At 40.0% G+C, this 21,231-nt stretch overlaps 1 protein-coding gene across 4 annotated transcripts in view; it reads left to right on the top strand.

Annotated features, from left to right (window-relative positions):
• Positions 1 to 21,231, top strand: part of UMAD1 (UBAP1-MVB12-associated (UMA) domain containing 1) — a 197,903-nt gene that overhangs the window by 120,022 nt on the left and 56,650 nt on the right. For all 4 annotated transcript variants that reach the window (XM_045827477.1, XM_045827479.1, XM_045827478.1 and 1 more), the window contains one exon: positions 16,609 to 16,676. In XM_045827477.1, the coding sequence (XP_045683433.1) occupies positions 16,609 to 16,676 (68 nt within the window). The remainder of the gene's footprint in view (positions 1 to 16,608; positions 16,677 to 21,231) is intronic.

Below are 21,231 nucleotides of genomic sequence, written 5' to 3'. Positions count from 1 at the left end.
GTCACAGAATTAAATATACAGTTAATGAAGAAATTTTAAAATGTGAAAATAACCTATCATTGCATTAGGCAAATTACTCATGCAGTGCAAAACCACATTATGTACCATTCGTGTCACTCTACATTTATTTTCCCATTCTCTTGTGTTTTAGATTTCTCTTTTCTTATCCATTCTCTATTTTTGCTACTCTCTTTCTTCTTAGGAATGTGACAGTTTGCAAAGAATTTTTTAATAGAATAAAAAATTCTATTTTTTATTCTAAAAACTAATAGAAAATAAACTTCAGAGTAAATAAGGGAAAAATGAAAATATTTCAGTTTTGTTTTCAGATATTTCCCCCCTGTAGTCTCATGTACCTTTCTGTTTTTCTGGATATTTCTCATGATGGTCTATCTCCTTATTCTGTTTACTTATCTCAAGCTTTTATATGTGTGCATGTGAGATGCACGTGTTCGTGTCATGTATTGTCTTATAAAACAGCAGAGGTAAGAAAATATGTCTAGGACGTGTATGTACATGCTATTGCATAGATAATAAATAACCTTCTTTAATTAAATAGTTTGCTTTTAAGTTTAAACTTTTAATTTTTAAAACTTTTAAATTTATTTTATTTTTAATTCATTTTAAATTGTAAGTTTTCAGTTTTAACTACCTGGAAACTTGAGCCACAAATGTAATCAGAATAATACTTTAATCCTAGTTAATCCACCTTATTGACTTTCTGTGCCTGTATCAGCAACAATAGCAGAATGTCTGGTGCATAATCTTTTGTGTGGCTGCACAGACTCACTGGCCAAATCGATGTAGAAATGAAGTATCCTCTTTTGAGGTGGGAATTTGATGGAAGATACTAACTAGGATCTTGTTTAATCCTTATAAGACAGGCTGGTTGCACTGTCTTATCTAATTTGTAAAATGAAACTAGGTCAGATCAATTACAGATAGTTGTAACTTGCTCTCAAGGCTAGTGTTATTAAAATGCATCTTTCCTCTGTCAAAATAAAAAGTATTCGCTATCTCTATAATGGTGGCAGAATTGGAGTATGAGAAGTTAAGAAACCTCTCTTTCGTGGAGCAGCAATTATACTTTAAGAAAGTGGATGCTGGAGGGTGTGTGCCCTTGGGTGTTGGTTAAACTCTGGGGCTGGGAGGGGAGAGGGAGAATGGACAATGAGCCAGAAGGACATCATGTTCTCTGCAGATCTCACGGGATGGGTCTGCAAGCAGGGATGGGGGACAGCAGGCCAGATGAACCCAAAATCGGCTTCCATGTTTTAACTACCAAGAGTTCTAGTTTTAAAAAGTGAACTGTTGAAAATTGTAGAGGTGAAGTAATGTCCTTTCATCAGAAAGATGTAAAATTGGTTCCAGTTCTCTGAGAGAAAATAGAAATGAAATGTCAGAGCCATCAGTAATCGCCCCGATGGCAGACCTAAAACCAGTGACAGAACTGCTGCTGTAACAGGCCCCCTGGTATGTGTGGTGTTCAGTTGGTCTGTCCAGTGCTTTCAGATGGCTGGTGCGTGTGAATCAAAACCAGGGGTAGATGTTGTCTTCTCTCTACTCTGATTCAGTACTTCCACACAAAGGAGGCAAATGAGGAAGAAATTTAAGACAATGGATCCATTTTGCCTATGACAGTATGCCATCCTGAAGTTAGATATTGTTTATGGAGAGAATTTAAAGTGAACTCCTTTTTATAATTGTATTAGACAGAACATGGGTCTTGAACCCAAAGAGTTTGGCTTGAACACTGGCTGTGCCAATCAGACATTTTGTGATGCTGGGAACTTTAAAATCTCCTTCTCATTATTTTCTTCATCTGTTAAATAAGCAAAATTATTCATAGTTTATGAAGTTGTTGTAAAGAGATTGTCTCCTTTCATGAAGTTGTCACAATTTCCTTGAAAAATAGAAAAAAATTATTTAAAATCTTTTGAGAAAAAGTACTATGTAAGAAAATAAACAGGATGAGCCTGGTTACACATCGTTGTATTCCTCTGAATGTATTTCTAAATTAGTTTCTGCCTCTCCTTGTTGAAAGGTTCCCTAATTATCTTGGTAACTATGTGCTGCTTTCCTGTATAGTCATTGACAAGGGAAATGGAGAAAAGGTGAAAGGTAAAGGATTAGTTCTGTGGGTGTGGGGGGGAAGGAGATCTCTAGCTCTACCTCTGCCTCTGCCTTTATATCATATATATGTATTCCAATCATCCCAGCTATATCTCTCTTTTGCAATAATTTTAACACATTGTATGCAGGAAATGTATTTATACGTTTTACGTTGACTGGTAGTAGAGCGTGTGATAAAAACTACCCGCAAACACATGTCATTGCTTCCAAACATTTAGTGTATGTTTCCTAAACAGGTATGTCTCCTGTATCAATCATCAAAATCAGGAAATTAGCCATCAAAGCCATAGACCCCCCCATTTATGTTTTGTCCAAATGATGATGGACTTTATAGCAAAAAAATGTAGTTCAGAATCACATGTTGCGTTTAGTTTTCATCTCTTTAATCTCCTTCAATCTGGAATAGTTCCTTGGTGTTTCCTTAACTTTAGATATCTAGATAGTTTTGAAGATTACAGGGCAATTACTTTGTAAAATATCCCTCAGTTTGGGTTTGTCTGACACGTCCTCGAAATCAGATTTAGGTTTTGCATTTTGTTAGGAATGTCACAGGAGTGCTGTGTTCTTCTCATTGCATACAACTATTGGATAGTGCACAATTCCTGTTTATATTATTGGAAATATTAACCATGACCAATACTTAAGGTCTTGTCTATCAGATTTATAAAATTACTTGTTCTCTCTTTATAGTCAGTATTTGGGGGGAGGTGCTTTGAAACTATACAGGGTCTGGTAGAAGTAATGTGAAATTGAGTGTGGCTGGTAGGGTAACAGTATGGGTGTAATAATTTGTAGTTTTAGTTTGAACATTTCACCTAAAATGTCATATGGTGTACTTGAGTGTTATATTGTTGTGTTACAGAATTATATGCTTATGATTTTGTAATAAAAGATTTTGTAATTAAAAAGGGGCATTATTTGTGCCCAACCCTGTATAACATCCTGTTCCTTATCAACATCCCACTCACTGGTTTTAGCATCTATGTTTCTTGGCTGAATTAACTAGGATAGTTTCCAAATAGTGATTTTCTAATTCCTTCATCCCTTCTCCGTTCATCAGTTGTCAATCCACTGCAAGGAAAAGCTTCCTTCTTTTATTTATTTATTATTTTATTCATATCAGTATGGGTACATGGATTTAAAACCCATTCTATTTATAGGTATTTTATTATTTTACTATAATTATTTTGATACTTACATTGTCCCAGTTTTGCCAGTGGAAGCACCTTCCAATTGTCCTCCTCATTCTTTGAGCATTTCTTTCCCCTGCTTGCATTTCAGTAGCCTGAACCAGGCCGTTGCTGCCACCGCTTCCCCGCATCCTCCTGTCCTCACTTGGGTTCCAAAATGCTGCCACTGCTTACTTGCTGGGACTCAGTTATTCAGGAAGAGAAACAAGAAGGAAGAAAGACATAGATAGATGGGTGGATGGATAATAGATAGATAGATAAATAGATAGACTGACTAAAAAGAAGTTCTGCCCATACAAATTGGGCAATAAAAAGACTTGGTTTACCAATCTTATAGGGAAACATATTTGAAGCATAATCAGAAATGATGGATAAGCCCCAAATAATTTATTTTAATTTTTGAATGTATCTTAGTCCAGTCTGGGCTGCTATCACAAAATACCAGAGAATGGGCAGCTTATACAGAACAGAAATGTATTTATCACAGTTCTGGAGGCTGGGAACTCTAAGACTGAGGCCCCAGCATGGTTGTTTCTGGGTGTGTGTCCTCCTTCTGGTTCCTGCCTTCTTGCGCTGTCCTCCTGTCACGGAAGAGTCTAGGAGTCTCCACAGGGTCTCTTTGTAAGGGCATTAATCCCATTCATGAGGACTCCACCCTCAAGACCTAATCACCTCCCAAAGGTCCCACCTCCTAATATCCTCATTTGAAGGGGTTAGGATTTGAATGGAGACACATTCAGATCATAGTTGAATGTTTTTGTTTTCTGCTGTATTTTGTATTTCAGTATGGGTCCATTTCCTGTTTTCAGGGCCTAAACCAGCCTAAGTTCTCCTGCTTTTTACCTTATTATGTCTACATACTATTTCACATGGGAGAAACTTCTTATTGAACACATTATTTGCTATAACCTTAGAATCAGGCTTAACAAGGAACCATGCATATTCATTAAGCTTTTCTTCCTGACTTGTTTTGCTGTCAGATGGGCAGGTAGGTAGATGCATGGTCTACTGATCAGCTGGCACTGTACAGAGAAGCAGTCAGTATTTCAGGGAGCCTTTTTGGGACAACTACTTTTTGTTTTTTCCTTAGATTGAGAGGCTCTCCCAGTTGCCACTGGGCTGTGGATGCCAGGGGCCTTGCTCTCACTAGTGTGCTTTCTCCAAGGATGAAGAGAGTGCATTTGATAGTCACAGGAGGGAATGGTTTGCTTTATTAAGTCTGGAGGTGGTTAAAGTGGGCGCCTGGGGGAAGAGGAGGAATTTGATTGAGACAGGTTGATTTGAATGAAGCAACTACGCTTAGACAACTTTGCATAACAGCTGGTCAGTCAATATGCTTGTCTTTTCCATCTTAGTCCTTTAAGCTTTAAAAAAAACATTATTGGAGATTGGAACGTTTTTTAATATGTTGCAATTAGGCACATATCCAGATGAATTCTAATTTTGCTGAACCTATCCTTAGAAGACTACTGTATTTATTTGAAATCACTGAGTCATGAAGATATAAGTATGTAGTGGGAATCTATAATTGAATCCTAATTTCAGGAATATTGAATTTATGAAACTGAATAGTTTTATGGAATTTGGTGGCAATAAATTAGAAATAGAAGTTAAAGTTCACAAACCATATGCAATTTACAATTTTTGCTTTAAAATGACAAATGGTTTTATTGTTTAACCAGTCTTGCAATTAGTGACTCCTTTACAAACTGAAAGAACTGCAGACATTTTTGAACACTGAAACTATTTTCAGAGGAATTTTAAAAATACCACAAATAAGTTAGTATATATTTCTACTGTAGTGTTTTTTAAAGAAGGTATTTTTAAATTAGGCAAATCCATGTGAGTAGTAAACTTAAATATAGCATTAAACATAATAAGATAAATGAAAATTATCAGAATTGCTTTGGAATCTCAGCACCTCTCATATTTCACACTATTATCTCAAATTCACTGTAACTACATACAACCTCATAAGTTCTCCCCGATTTCAAAGTCACTATTGACTCTTTGTCCTTTTTCTCCTCCCCTTACCAACTGCTGGGAAGGGTTTCCAAGTCTCTTACAGCTGGCCTACCTCGTCCTTCCTTATTGCAGAAACCTGTCCAAACGTCACATTAGAACTGTGATTATTGACCTCTCCTTAAGCCTTTTGTTCAGCTTCTACCTTTTACCCAGCTCTAAGTGCTATTAATAAACTTATTTTATTTTACCAATCGTAGGTCATCCTGTTCATCTTCCATTATTTTTTCTATAGTTTCATCAGAACATTTTAGTTTTCTGAGAATACCTGCCATATCCCCTCGACAATACCACACTTGCTGTGGTGCATCAGTCAGAAGACTGCCATTTCATGAGGGCCTGCTACATTCTCCTTGGTGGCAGCCACTATACTTGATGCTGGGAATATTGTGGTAATAAAATAAACGTGGTTGTCCTGGTGGAACTGAGAGTCTGGTAGTGGGAACAACAGCTGTTAAACAAGTGAGTGCATATAATTGAGTGATTGCAAATGTGTGAAAAGCGCTTTGTTGAAGAATGAGAGCATGTTGGAGCATGCAGGGGGCGTGGGTTCTGCGGGAAGAGTCTTGAGGTAGTGAGGTTGGAGCTGAGATGGGAAATCGAGCACATATTACCTGGTTGAGGTCCGTGTTGAGGAAAATTTTGGGCACAGAGCAGTCCTTGCTTTTCCCTGCATCACTTCCACCCTGTCATCAAGCAAATTCTCACAGTTTGGTCATGCCGCCTGCTCACCCTCACTGGGGCATTTTGTCCTTCCGTGGGCTTTTTGCCTTGTCACCTTTCTGACTTTGTGCTGTCAGCTTATTTCGGAGGTCCTGAGGTCAATGTCCCCGATTTGGTAGAGCAATTGCTGCCAGCAGCAGGCTCTCAAAGTCAGATTTGTCCACTGACTCCAGCCCTGTCACTCTCCTCTTCTTTTCCTTCCCTCAACTTCTCTGATTTGGGGGGATTTCTGTGGGAGAGAAGCACAGGCAGCGGTGGAGACCTCAGAATTTATTCATTGATCTTAAACCTCTCCCTTCAAAACACCTGGATTTCATTTTCAGCATCCTAGTGGCTTCAGGGCCTAAGGGGATTGAAAAATGGCTCTTCCTTAGAGGAAGTTTAGGTATTTTGCTCTAGATCATTGAAGGTTTTGCACATTAGCTCTGAAGTTTCACATAATCTGTCACTATGCTCTGTTTATCCAGTACTTTATATTTCAGATTTTCATACAGCACAGCATGTGGATATTCAGTATGGCTAACATCATGTTGTTACCTGATAATGTACATACAGTGAGCTTGCAGACAGACACACAGCAGCAGAAGCGACATTGTTGTGCTGGCACCGAGCGGCCGAGGTGGGCTCTCCCGAGCACGCCGTTTTCTTGCAGGCCGTTGCAACCAGCGGCCGGCCACACCATTTACCGTAGCCAGGCCCTTCTGTGAGCCACAGCCAGCTCTGTGGCAGAGAAAGGAAACAATTTCCTGCACTTGAGTTTTCCTTTTTTATTTATATATGTTAATATAATAATAGGAATATGGGGTGAAGACTGATTATAGTATCTGTATGTCAACACTTATTAGAATAAAGCTAAAATAGATTGTAAAATATAGTATTGAACAGTATGGAGTTATCTTTAACTTCCACCATTTTATTGTTCTAAGTAGAGGGTAACAATCTTATATTTAATTTTTTTCTTTAATTGTAGTAAAACAAGTTTTATCATCTTAAAGTTCCACAGCATTAACTGTTAACTACATTCCCAGTGTTATAAACCAGTCTCCAGAACTCTGTTCACACTGGAAACCCAAACTGGCCCCGCTGAAGGGCCCTGTCCGCCCCGCCCCCCAGCCCCCGGCGGCCTCTGTCTGCCTCTGTCTCTGTGAGTTCGGCTGTCCTGCCTTAGCGCTGTGGCTCAGTTGGTCGTTCCACTGTCCCGTGAGTCGGGAGTTTGTGGTATAAGGGGGATAAGTGGAAAAAAAATACAATAGGAAGAAATAAAGATTTATTTAAAAGACAAGTAAAGCAAAAAAATATTTTAAAAAAGAAAGAAAGAAAGGTGGTGGGTTGATTCCTGGTCAGGGCACATACCTTGGTTGCAGGTTCTATCCCTCATCGGGGCGTGTATGAGAGGCAGCCAATCAGTGTTTCTCTCCCTGTTTCCCTCCCTTCCCCTCCCTAAAATCAGTAAGCATGTCCTCAGGTGAGAATAAAACGTGTATATATATATATATATATATATTTTTTTTTTACTATTCTAGGAACCTCATGTGAATAGACTCATACAGTATTTGTCTTCCTGAGACTGACTGACTTTACTTGGTATAATAATGTCTTCAGGGCTTCCACATTGTAGCATATGTCACAGTTTCTTTTCACACCTGAATACTATTCCGAGGTATATATGCACCACATCCTGTTTATCCAGTCATCTGTTGATGGACACTTGGGTTGCTGCCACCTTTCGGCTCTTGTAAATAATGCTGCCATTGACATGGAGGTACGAGTATTTCTTGAAGACCTGCTTTCAGTTCTTTTGGGAACGTACCTTATTGTGCCTCAGCCTTAGCACAGAGATATGTACTCCTTAATTATTTAAACAAGTGGGAGGGAAGGAGAGACCAAGGGAGGGGACAGCCATTTCAAAAATTAGGTGGATGATAGTCCGTCAGTCATGCAAGGTTATCTCAGTTGGTTTCAGTGTTTTTCTAAGTATCGTTCAGCAACCCCCTGCAGTAGGGCTTCCTGGCACGCCTGCTGATAGTTCAGACTTTTAGGCCCTTCACCAGACTTCACACGTTTGGATCTCTTGTGAGACTCCAGCATTGGCATCCAGGTGATTCTTACACACACCAAAATGTGCGAGGCACTGCCCGCTGGCGAGGAGATCTCAGCCGTCCACTGGGGACGCACAGGAAGGCCCTGCCCTCCGCTGTCAGCCCCTGCTGTCCTCTGGGGCTCATCCATCCGGGCTAGGCTGTGACTCACTTTTTTTTCTCTCTGTCTGTACATTGCAGCCCAACTCAAAGTTCATAAATTTAGCAAAGGATGGCCAGGCCCGGCTTCACAACCCTGAGCTTTGATCCAGGCCCCTTCGGGGTCCTTCCTCAGGATGCTGATTGGTGATTCACTGTTGCTGTCTTCCTACTTCTCCAGTCAGTGGGCTGGTGAAGAGGCTGGGGCTTCCTCCCTCAGGCCTTGGGGTGTTTGGGCCTACCTGAGTTCCTAAAGGGATCAAATCTCTTTTCTCATGAACATTTTCAGTAGGACATATGCGTACACTGTGACCTTCGGGAAAGTCATTTCACACATTTATGTTGTATAACTGAATGACAGGTGTGACATCTTCAATAAAACAAACCAGAATCTTTTGCATTTTAAAATCAAACTGTCTTCACCTACTTACCACAGCATATCAACCACATGTGGCTTTGCTTCTAATTGTGATTTGCAAGAGATTTACTTTTTAAATATCAACTTTTCTCCAAGTAATGTTGATGCAATTTCAGAAATATACTCTTCAAACTTGTGATAGAAGAGCGTGTTTAATATTTGACTTTCATTAAAAGTAATAATACTGGCTCATGACATACCTTTTTTTTTTTAAATGACTGGAGCTGGGGGCAAAGGGAAGAAAAGCCCTCAGGAGGAAACATGCTGGTGTCACACGGGGTCACATTTTCACAGTGTGCTCCACGCAAGTTTCCATGCCTGAACAGAGTTGGTGCTCCCATAATTTTTCCTTTTGGCTCATTTGTACATCCAGCTCTTGTGATTTCCATTTGCTTGTTTGAAATTCCTTCTAGAATGTAAATGCTGTGAGGGCAGCGATGCTGTTACTGTCCTTCACATGGTACCCAGCATGATATATGGCACCAGGGAGGAGTTCATCAAATTTTTATTGAATGAATGAAATTTAGCTTGACACCAATGGTAATATATTTCATATATTGCTTTTATCATTTCTGCTAGAAATTTCCTCTGCAGTTTTCAGCTACATTGCAACTCTTGTATCAATCTATGAACTAAATTTCTAGAGATTGAGAAGTTTACCTACCTACTATATCTGGTTGGACCAATTGATGCTACAGGTTGAAACACATTTGATTTCATGGGGTCACTTATTTTTCTGTGTTGAAAACTGACTGAACAGAATTCCTGACACCAGACAATAATTTCACAAGTTTATTCTCCTGGATGGAAAGGAGACTAAACACTCTTGCGTGTGCCCGACTTGATCTCGTGTATCTCTGACCCAGGTCTGCACTGTTGTTGAGGGACCGATGCCGGCTCACCCCCAGCAGGCAGCGCGTATGGGTCTTTGTTCCAGGAGACTGGGGGCCCGGTAGAGCGAGCCCATTCTGTTTTTTCTCTTTAGAGCATTAGGTTCCAAGCCATGTGCACTGAAACCCCTTCTGAGTCGGCCCTGTGTGTTTCCGGCAGAGCCCCAGGACCTGTGGTCAGCGCGCTGCTTGGGGCGGCCCTTTGCAGAGACTCCTTTCAGCAGCGTTTTGGGATCCAGGGTCAGGAATGGTCAGCCCAGCTTACTCTCGCGGTATATAAATTTACTCTGATTTAGGAAAGATCAACAAAAACCCTTTGAAGGCAGATTTGTACAGCATGATACAATATTGTACAAAGGTACATGTACAAAAGGAATTTGGCCTTTTGTGTTTCTCGTCTCCCAGCCTCAAAGTAAGGATGTCTGGACTTAACTGTTTAATGTAGTGTTAAATGCTTAAATGATGTTTTCAGATTGCTTTAAGATCTTCCAGGAAAATTATTACCCATAACTACAAAGTAACAAGACTCAGACCTAAAGACATCTGTGGAATACCAGGACAAGTTAATTAAGAGCAGGCCAGTAGGGCTAAAAGTGGTCTGACCTCAGTTGAATTTGCTGGTATTCTTACTTCCCTGAGTAAAATGCCTTTAAGAATTCAGTGTGACCTTAAGAGTTGCAGGTAGCAAGGAAGGTTTTTAGCTGTGATTTCAGTAGCATTCATAAGGTTAAACTCTAATATGATGCCTAGAAGTTGTGTGTAAGTATGTACAATATTAAAGTTAAGATTCACACTAATACCTCACAAAGTAAGTTGCCTGTTCTTTTGAACCCTTAGTAAGTGTGTATGTAGAATTGTCTTTCTTACTGCTCACTCCCCTCTGTCCCTGACACACGGTCAAATCAATAGATGTTTATTGAGTATTTACTTCGTTATCAGAATGATGCCAGTGACTCCATCCTTAGTGAATTTGGGGTGTAATAATTTTAACTTGCTTTTTGTTAATTCCCAGCCAGCCTTTTCCTCTATTTGTTTGCTGACTGTATTCTTCCCTTTATGTCTTAGCTGTTCCCATTCTTGGCTCATTTTCTTGAGGGGTTATAACGGTTGTTATCAGAATCCTGACCTAACAGCAGGAGGCTCCCAGGAAGGGCACGTCTTAGCACTTAGTACTTTTGTTTTTTCTTCATTCCTCCCTTCTTTTTTTGTGGTGGAAAATGGGCAGTGAGTGGACAGTTCTAGGAAAAGAGGAAGGGAAAACTACCTGAACTGGGGGTGACTTTAATGTAAAGTGTGTTAAACTGAGTTGAATAACAACTCAAGTTTTGGTAGGTAATGGGAAGCCACGTATTACATAATGGCTTGGCATTGTCAGCAGACTTGGATTTTAACACCGTTTGCCATTCTTAAGTAGACATAATAAAGCCAGCTCACAGCACTGCCCTGAGGACTAAATGACCCTCCCAGAGCCTCTCCAAGCTGAAGATAATGGCCTCAGCTACAAGACAAAGGCCGAACAGCAGTAGACAGCAAGACAGAACCTTATCTTGCCCCAGCTCCTCTTCCTTCTCTGCAATTAGGGTTTAACACGTTTTCTCATTTAATCTTTGTAACAACCTCATTATGTATCATTATTCCCATTTTCAGATGAGGAAATTGAGGCTCTGAGAAGTTAAGTAACATGTACCAGGTCACGGATTTGGTAAAGGATTTGTGTCGAGATCTGTCAGATTCCAAGCCATTCTCTCGCCACAGTGCCAGGCAGCCTTGTATAATGAGTGTGTGATGGAGGAATGAAAAGGAGTTCATGGAGTGGCCATTCCACTGTTCTTTCCACTACTTCACTGGGTGAATGACTAATAAGCAAACACTCCCAGAGGGTATTTGCATGTAAAAGAGGAGCTCATTAACCCTAATGAATCTCTAATTGGTGGAATTCGTGGAGGAGATATTTCAGAGCACTGGGGTTTCCCCCTGTGTCTTCAAGGTGCTTGGCTACCCTTTTCTCCTCTGTAGATTATCAACTGTTCTGGCATCAGAGTATGTGGTAGCATGCAGCCACATAATGCTAGTCTGCCCCAAATGCAACTGTCTGGGTGCACAGGGAGTTGTGGAGAGAATCACCTGAGGAAGTATGGGTTAGTATTGCATAAAATGAATATTCAAAAGCTAAGTGACAAATATAGCAATATCGAGCGTCTTCTGGAGGGTCAAGTAAAAGTATATTTCATAATCAATTTTAACTTTGGAAATGATATATCAGCATTTTCCATTATGTGTTCATAGACCCCTGCGAGATGTTTAATATTTATTAGGTGAGTAAACTGGCTTCGTAGCCAAATATACTGTGAAATAAATTTTAAAGTGTCTTTACTAAAGAATTTCTCAGAGCCTTTAATATGTTAAAGTAAATTGGAAATCAACTAAAAGGGAACTCTTCTGAAGGTTTTCCTCATACTTCTGACCATAGAAATATTTTTTCCCAGGTGAGCTCCTTGAAACTAGTGTTTTGTAGACTGCATTCTCAAGCATTGAGTTCTAGATAATTCTTCTCTAACCAAAGAAAAGAAAGAAAATGGTTTTCTGTATTCACACTTTTCACGTGGGCGGGCCCCAACACTGTCCACACCAGCCCGGTTCTCGTCCTGCTAGGGTTAGGGCTTTCCAATACCAGCACCCCTGTTTCCCAGTTAAGATCTGGCCAGTTTTGGGGGGAAAAAAATAAAATAAAACAGATAAAGACCAAATTCTCATCTTTGTTGCCCATAAAGCTGATATTGAAGAATAGTGGCTTCTCTCAAGAAGCAAAGAGGTTTCCTAATCTAAACCCCAGAATTAGATTGAGCTCCATCCTGGGTCAGGCTTCCCCAGGTGGGGGGTGGTCCCTGTGGAGGGTCAGAGCAGAGACAGCCACTTGTTCTCTGTGGCCCTCCAGTTCTCAGGGGACGGGGAAGAACCAGAGCAGCCACGTCCTCCCAAATTGCCAACTCCTCCTGGACTGAAGTGGAGGGAGGCCTGGGGTGATGTTGCCAGAGCTTCCTCCTGATGAGTGTGGATGTTCCCTCCCCCACCCACTCCCACGCCCCCACCCAGACACATCTCCTCCAGGTGACCCAAATAGGCATTTGGGTTCCCTTCTTGTACTGGGGTTTTCTCTCCTCCCATCCTCCTTCATCCCTAGTGCTCACTCTTCCCCATTTCTCCCCTCCCTCAACCCAGTTCACCCAGTAGAAGGGGATCATGGTGATAGTCTAGTGACTGTCTCTTCTTGTCTCCTTATACATTTTCAACATAATTCACTCTGTTATCTGAAAAAAATGGAGTGTGTGTATTCTCTAAAACAGGGATCAGGAAATTACAACATGGCAGTGGTCTTTGTAAATAAAATTTTATTGGGACACAGCCTCACTCATTGGTGTCTATATTGTCTGTGGTTACTTTCAACCACTACAATGGTAGAGTCTAGATGCTGCAACCAAGATGATGTGGCCCATAGCACCTAAAATGTTTACTACCCAGCCTGGTACAGAAAAAAAAGTTGCCCACCCCTAATCTAAAATACAGATGAATTTCATTTCAGTTCCTTAGTCCTGAAAGAGCTTCATTTGTATGTACATGTAGCCTTTATCATGTATGCACTCTAAATAAAAACGACATCTTAAACCAAGAAAAGTGCATGTTGTAGTATGAGAGGGATTTCGCCCCTTATGAAATTGTTTCTCTCCTTACAAACTTCTGGAAAAGTGTGCAGGGGACTGACTGTGTGTTTGCTTTGAGGGACCTGAAGGAAGGCCAGTGGCTCACCCTGGTTGGCAGTATTTGTCATCACCAGTGGAGAGGGATGAGGGTAGATCATCTGCGGGGCCTACAGAAGAAAAAAGGAACGTAGAGAAGTGTCTAGGAGCCCGGGGGATGGCCCAGCACAGGATCCTTCCTTCAGGGAGTGGGAGCCCCGGGCTCCCCTTCACACCCTGTTCCCTAACTGGGAGACTTGGTTCCACCCACCGCAGCCCCCATTCCTTAGAACCTTCGACAGAATCCCCAGCGATGTCAGGAGACCAGGTTCTGCTCCTCCCGAGACTGTCTTCTACCTGGGAGGCCTTGGGCATGTCACTGAGTGTTCTGGCCCCTAGGGTTCACTCACCTGTAACTGGGGTTGGGGGAGGGGGATGTTTACTGCACCATAGTGAGAATTCATTGTAATGGTATTAAAAAGAGGCTTTATGAGATGTGAAGTACTGTGAAGATGTTTGGTTATTTTGTTCTTTTTAAACAGCTGATTTGCAAATGAAATTTTGAATCTGTCCAGCATGTAAATGATAGTGAACTGGTGTTTGAAAACTGATGTACCTTGTTTCACATTTGTCACATGCATCTTTATTTATTGTTAAAAGTATGGGTAACAGCGCGGTGATTGCTGGGGGAAGGGGTGTGTGTGTATAAAGGTACTAAATGGTAATGGGAAAAAATACAATAAAGACTTTTAAAAAGTACCTAATGTTCATGTGGATTATTAAAAAATGGATAAAATAACTGAATTTCTACCATAACAGAATAATTTGGCAGTGGGAGGAAAACAACATCAAAGATTGTATTTCTTTGTGACTTTTTTTTTCTGTTGGTTGTATAGTTTTCATTTTGTGCCTTTCTTTATAGGGAATAATCCTGCAGATGGCATTTTTCCTTGTAATCAGTTATTGTCCTATCTGAGTCATCGCCAGACATGGCATTTCGGTAAATAGTGCTTCTGTAATCACTTCCAGGCAGATGTGTTGTGTGCCGTTGGGGGCACTGGTTGAACATCTTTCTGGTTATTCAGGCAGAGAGAGAAATAGGGACAGTTTCATATAGCTACGCACCACAAAGTCAGAAAATGGCAATGGAAACACAGTGCTTCTAGCCAAATGATTTTAAATACAGTATTTGCATGCCTATGGGATGGAGCAGAAATCATTTTAAAAGTTTAAAAAATCTTTCTTGATTTTTTTTTAAACCTAAAAGACAACAAGTCTTTCATTTTGGGTGGTACATATTTTCTATAAGCATCACGCTTGGGAGTTACTGAACACACTCTGACCTCATTGTACAGAGATGTGCGTTGGTGCCTTGGCTGTTCTTGCTGTCATGGTCTCCGCCTGCCATCAAGGAAACTAAACTCATTGTTCATTGGTTTTTACTCAACTTACTGTTCATTGGATTTTTCCACTTGTGATTATCTTTTCTCTAACTTTCAGAGAGAAGTGAATTTCTGAAAATAAGACTCTTGATATGCAAATTAATGGTCTATTTAAACAATCATTTAAAAATCCATCAAAATGGTTTAGTGAAGTTCTAGGTCACAAAAGTAGGCTGAATTAATTTTTCACTTAAATTTATTAACTCTATCATCTTACAGATATTACCCAAAAGTTCCTAACGCTTTTGTTTCAATATTTTTTTTACAAATTAACTTTTCTTAAAAAAATTTATTTTAATTGTTGTTGCAGTACAATTTTCTATCTTTTACTCCCATCCCAACCCACCCACCCAGCCCTCCCCTCACAAATTAACTTTTTTAAATCTAATAAGTTATTCCACAATTAGAGATCAGTACATTATAGTGGTAGTTCATAAATTTGCCTTTTAAGTTTCACAAATATGTTTTAGAAGAAAGAAACTAACTGTATGCTCAAATACAGTTTTTATTACATACCATTTGGTATTACTTGTCAATCTTATAGACTGGGCAATATGAAGAGAAGTACACTAATTCAGCTATTATTTATTAAACACCTTTTATGGGCTGTTTCCCACCTAGCTGTTATGTTATGCATAACTGAGAACAAATCTTATAGGCTGGAATATGTATTGATGTGCTGCTTGGATTTTAAACATCTTTGAGGCATTCCTATATCTAAAGTAAAATAACTCTTAAGTAAATAAATTACCAATTTAATTCTTGCTTCAGAATTTAACATAATTTTAGAATTTAACATAGTTTTATTAAATCCTTTAACATTTTCATGAGGTTCTTCTTTGATTATAGCCCTCAGTAAACTCAACTTCTGTATTTCATGTGGAAAAGTTAACCTCAGCCTTCCTTACTTTCATACTTTATCTCCAACCCAAGACTTGTGACCTGCCTCCTGTGAACAAATTCCCGACCTTCGGCGCCAGCCGAGTCATCGTCTGTGCGTTCCCTAGTGTACCCTGTCGTGGGCATTCCTGAGCTGGCCCAATTTTACAGGAAGAGCAGTTTACAAATTACTAAATTGACCTCTCATTATGCTGTAAAGAAATAGGCTAATTGTTTCTTCACTTACCATGTGTTAATCATAGCTCATTGGTGATAATTAATAAATAAAATAGGCCATTAATAATTAGATTATGCTTATACTCTATGTTTGTGTGTGTCCTGTCCTCGGAGCAGGCCCAGTCACCAACTTCACTCAGTGACATAGCTCGCCCAGGCACCAGCCTTGAGTGTCAGAGTGTAACTGAAGGCCAGTCTATGAATTTGTTCACTGTTCTTTCCAGCTGTAAAGACTATTCCACATTTGGTTAACTATTACCCTCAACTATATATATCTACTTTGAGGCAAATCCACAGAGATACAAACCTTATAAAGAGTAATTCTTATTAAAAGAACTAATTTTCAGGACAGTTAGTCATATTATAAAAACTTAATTTGAAACCAATTTGCCTTATTTTTTAAGCTGTAAGCATTATTAGTTTATTTGAAATATGACTTGATCATTCTTCCAGTATAAACCTTTATAAAACAGGATACATTTCTGGTTCAGGGTGTGTGTGTGTGTGTTTGTGGATGATTTCTGAGACCTCAATAAAACTGCTATTCTTAAAAATTCACTTAACTTACTTTGTAACACAGGAAAGAGTAGTTGATTCCATAATGTGAAACATAATAACAAAAGATATTTCAAAGAAGTAGAAGACAATTTGGCCTCGGTAACATGGTAAAGTTTTCTGTTTATTTTGTTCTTTTGCTTTTTAGGAGATACGGCAAATGAGCAAAGAGCGGCAGCAAGGGGTGAAACTTCAGAAGTAGAAGGCAATCAACCGGTAAGTGAAACTCCGTAGAGTCCTTTCCGGGTGAACGGAACCAGTCCCGAGGGTTACATACTTCTCTGAGGATGAACAGTGACTCCCACTCTCCCTGTGCAGCCCGGGGTCTAGACGGCAGGAACCAGGAGATCTGCTCAAGGTCAGGGGGCGCAGTACAGGGCGTGGCTTCCCAAGTGCTGAGCTTTTCCTTATGCCGGAATGGAAGCTTTCTGTTGGAAAAAGAGAAATAGAACACTCCAGTTAAACCATTTGAAATATTTTTAGTTGAGTGGTTATTTTCTAATACATTTGAAGAAATTGAAAATATATGAACCTGTAAGGGAAGGTTTGAAAATAATCTATTCAGACTATATTACCTTACCATTTCCAGCATCAAAATGCAGTTCTTAACATTGCTGAGTAGAGAGACTAGGGTATTTATTCTTTTCCACATGAAAAACTTATTTGCCCTTTGAGGGTACTTGAAAATGTCATTAGGACACTTTCATATACTATGTAGAAATGAACACTGATTAATTGCTGAAACAATTTTTAAGACTTAGGGCGGATGTTAATTCTTGGGGTGGAAGGGATACCCATACATTTTGAAACTTTCTACACGGTGACACACCGTTCCTCACACTCTGCTGTAGCGCATGTGGGTATCCCTGTGTACACCTGGGGCGGGGTCAGGAGCCCGGCTGATCTGGTTCATCTCCATACCCCTGAAGCCTAGCACAGAGTAGGGAGTCAAAGATGTGTTGAATAAATGATGTTTGTAATGTGTATTTGAAGAAGAATTTAATTTTTATATTCAGATTTTCCACAATGAATGATTATTTTATAATTAAGAAAAAACTTATTTTAAGAAATGATATAGGAGCAAATTGATGTGGAGGAAGAAAAGCATCATATTTCCTATAAAACCACATTTGTCTTTCATTCACACGTGCAACACACTTTATTAAGCTTTGATCGTATTCAAGATGCTGTGAAAGGCACTGAGTCTCTAGTGGTGAAAAAAAGATACAAGGACAAAGAAATATGTTCAGTCTATACACTGAAGCAACTTGATCTCTTTCATTTATTCAAACATTTAGTGAGTGATGACCACGAGTAGCATCCTTCGTGGGAAATAAAGGTTGATGTATTTGAAGTTCAGCAAAGAGCCACCAGAATGGGTTAGAAATCATCCATGATTATTGAGTTTAATTGCTGAGTTGTGGGATTCACTGAAAATGTCTGTGATACTTAATTATGTTTCAAAGTTGATTCATTGATGGAAAGAATTATAAGATTAATATTTCTGAAGAAGCTTTTGAGATTATGATCTTCCCGCATTGCAAACTAGCTCATTATTGTGCCATTTTACAGTCTCTCTATTACATACAACCAGTTCTTAAAGAGTGGATTTATGTGTTCATGCTGTAACAGATATTTCAGAAGTGCCCACTATTAGCATAGCAACTGGACATTCAGAGGGTAGTGTTTGTTATCAAGAGAGCTTTCTTATGTAACAAAAAAGAAACAGGGAGACTGCAGATGAGACCACAGGGTTAAATCCCAGCACAAGAGCATAGTGAAATACTTTTAGAGGCTATGTATGATTTGACACCAAAAAGCTAAATAATCATTACCTCGACCTTAAGTGTCTAAAATGGAATTCATTATTCCTCTCCTTTAAAGGTCCCAAAACAAAAACATTGCAGCATGTTCCCCAGCTACCCGCCACCCCATAGTCTCCCTTGATCAGTCAAGGTGAGATGTATCCAGCCTCGTGGTTTAAAATTCTACGTAGAGGCTGATGGCTCCCCAAGTGTGTCTCCACCTAGACCCATGCCCCGCGCTCTGCACTGCATCCCACTGCCTATGTGCTGTCTCACGTACAAGTGTCCAGACAGTTCAGCCTTGACATGACTAAGGAAGATCTATTAAGACTTGGCTCCGCCCCCCTGCAGCTTCTCTCTGCTTAATGTTCCTCTCGGTAGAGTGTCACCATCCTCTCCATAGTGGTTTAGAATCAGAACCCCCAGGCTCCTCTCTCTCCGTCACACTCCACGCTCAGCCCAGCAGTCAGTCCTGTCGCCTCTCCCTCTGTGCCCAGAACCTGACCCCGTCTCAACACTGCCACTGCTCCAACCCAAGTCTAAGCTACCACTTTCTCCAGGACACTCTGCCTTCATTCTTCCTCCTCAAGTCCATTCTCCACACGGCAGACCGGAATATAGATGAGATCACATCATTCCTTGACTTAAAATCTGCTGGCTGAGCTGCTGACAGTGAGCTTCATGTGCTGTGCAGTCCCGTCTTCCTCTGCACACTTCAAACCCCATTCCCATCCCCAGCCGCCCTTCCGTGCCTCCATCACGTTCAGCTTGTTCCCATCTCGGCCTCTGCATCTGCTCCCTGTTCTGCACCATGGCTGCATTCGGCCGCCTTCTTATTACCCAGGTCCTAGTTCAGGTCCCACTTCCCATGACTGACTTTCCTCCATCTTGTTTATCTCATCCCAGATTATTCGTGGTTTCCTGTCTGTCTCCCCTGATGAGAACAACAGCAGACCTTGTGTGCCTCGAATAGTGTCTGATACATAGAAGGTGCTTGATAAATACATGTTAACTGATGATCTAGGTTTCGTTTCATGTCATCATCTGTCTGCCAGGTTCAAGGCCTGAAGTTACCATTTGGGCCCATTCTTCTCACCCTCCTCGTCAAATCTATCATCGAGTCCTACTGATGCTCCCTCTCAGATATCTTCCAAATCTGGTTCCTCATCCTCCAGCTAGGTCATTGAAGATGAGGAACCTCATCTGTTCACCAGACTGTTATTAGATAAGCAGTTTCTTTCCCAAATCTCTTTCTAAAAATGAAGAGCATATTTTTTTGCTTCAGGCCCCTCAAATGTCTCAAAATCTGCAGAATAAAGCTTAAGCCCCACACCCTGTTCAAACGTGCCCTCCTTTGCAAACTCTTTTCCCTGCTCCCCCGGCCAGAGATAACCATGAAGTGCGGTTCCCACTTGTGTTGTCTGGAAGGTGGAGAGCCACCGTAGTTAGCGTCAGAGCCTCAGTCACTGACAAACTGTCACACATGTGGTGTGACACAGATGCCATCAGTGATTTCTGGACGGTGAGTGGATAAACAAGCAGTCCTCTGCAGACGCTGTTTTGTGAGTAGATCTCTTCATTCGATTCTGTTTTTCACCTTATATCATAAACACACAATTTTCCCACTCTATAAAAAATAATTCTCTTTCCTAGGAGTTACCCATTAAAAATTTGTTGCTTTACATTATTTTTAGCACTCTGACAACATTAGCAAGGAAAAGCATAATGATTTCAGTTAGTTTTTTAAAAGATACACATCTGATTAAGAATTCTTATACCTGGAAGGCAAGATTCTCATTATTTTATTTTTAGTGGCTATATAAAAAATGCTCAAATATTATTTATAATGAGAAATATTTGGTAAATTATGGATTTCATTAGGATTAACAATAATGTTAATTCTTAATGTTAAAATATAACTCATTTTCCTAAGGACCCTTTGGAGAGGTGGATTTTAGTAGAAGAGAATAAGTTTTTTTCTTGGACAGTTTATATAAACATGTAGATTGCCTGCTATTTTCAGGAAGTCACTGGACATGGGATGGAGAAGGCACGGAGATACGTAAGGCTCTATGACTTCCACTTAGAGAAGCAGAAATTTTCAGTCTATTCCTGGATAATCAGAAAACTCCACAAGTTACTGTAGTATAAAGTGGATAAATACATTCATTAAACTGCATCACTACAAACATATCTGAGATTTCAATAAAGGAAGAAATAACATTAGAGAGAGTCAAGAAGGACTTCATGCATTATGTGTTGTGAACCATGAAAAAATTTTTCTTACTATTTTTACAGTCAATTTTTACATTACTAAGATAAACTTTGTGAAATGAAATTCTTCATTACAAACATTTTAGAAATACAGAAGCATGTGTACCATGGCATGAAAATTCCTTCCACACGTGAATCTCAGGGACGGATAATAAAAGGTTAAAAGGTAAATGTAGTGTGTCTGTGTTACACGATAGTTGTTTTTTAAATGGCAGTTAAAATGTTCTGTTCAGTAGGATCCGACCTTTCTCCTTGCACTTTGCTGCCCAAGCGTACCTCAAAACAGGGTCCCTCCCCGGATGCAACTGTCTCACTGACATCAAGGAAAGGCTAACGTCTAGGTGGAACAGAATTTGGAAAAAGGAGAACTAGTTTGGACATCAAATAATTTAATTTTTACAGAGTTGGATTATGAGATTTTAATACATTTACACAAAATACTGTGATCAACAGCATATTTATTTACACTGAGTAATTAGTGGGACTTTTTAGTTTGTGTAAAGAAAAATAATACAGCATTCATTCCAGAAAAGCATAATTTCTTGGTATGTTTTTCTCTTCTTCATCCCCCTCTGCAGAGTTCCTCTCAGTGAGGACTTGTTAGGCACCACTGTTTTTCCCGTGGTGTTCTCTGTCCCTGATCCCCAAGTGTCACCACCTATAATAGGATAACTTAAGGAAACACCCAACTA

The sequence above is a fragment of the Phyllostomus hastatus genome, unplaced genomic scaffold, assembly GCF_019186645.2.
Source record: "Phyllostomus hastatus isolate PE091 unplaced genomic scaffold, TTU_PhHast_1.1 phas_scaffold_78, whole genome shotgun sequence".
NCBI lineage: Eukaryota > Metazoa > Chordata > Mammalia > Chiroptera > Phyllostomidae > Phyllostomus > Phyllostomus hastatus.
This window is presented reverse-complemented; position numbering and strand designations above follow the sequence as displayed.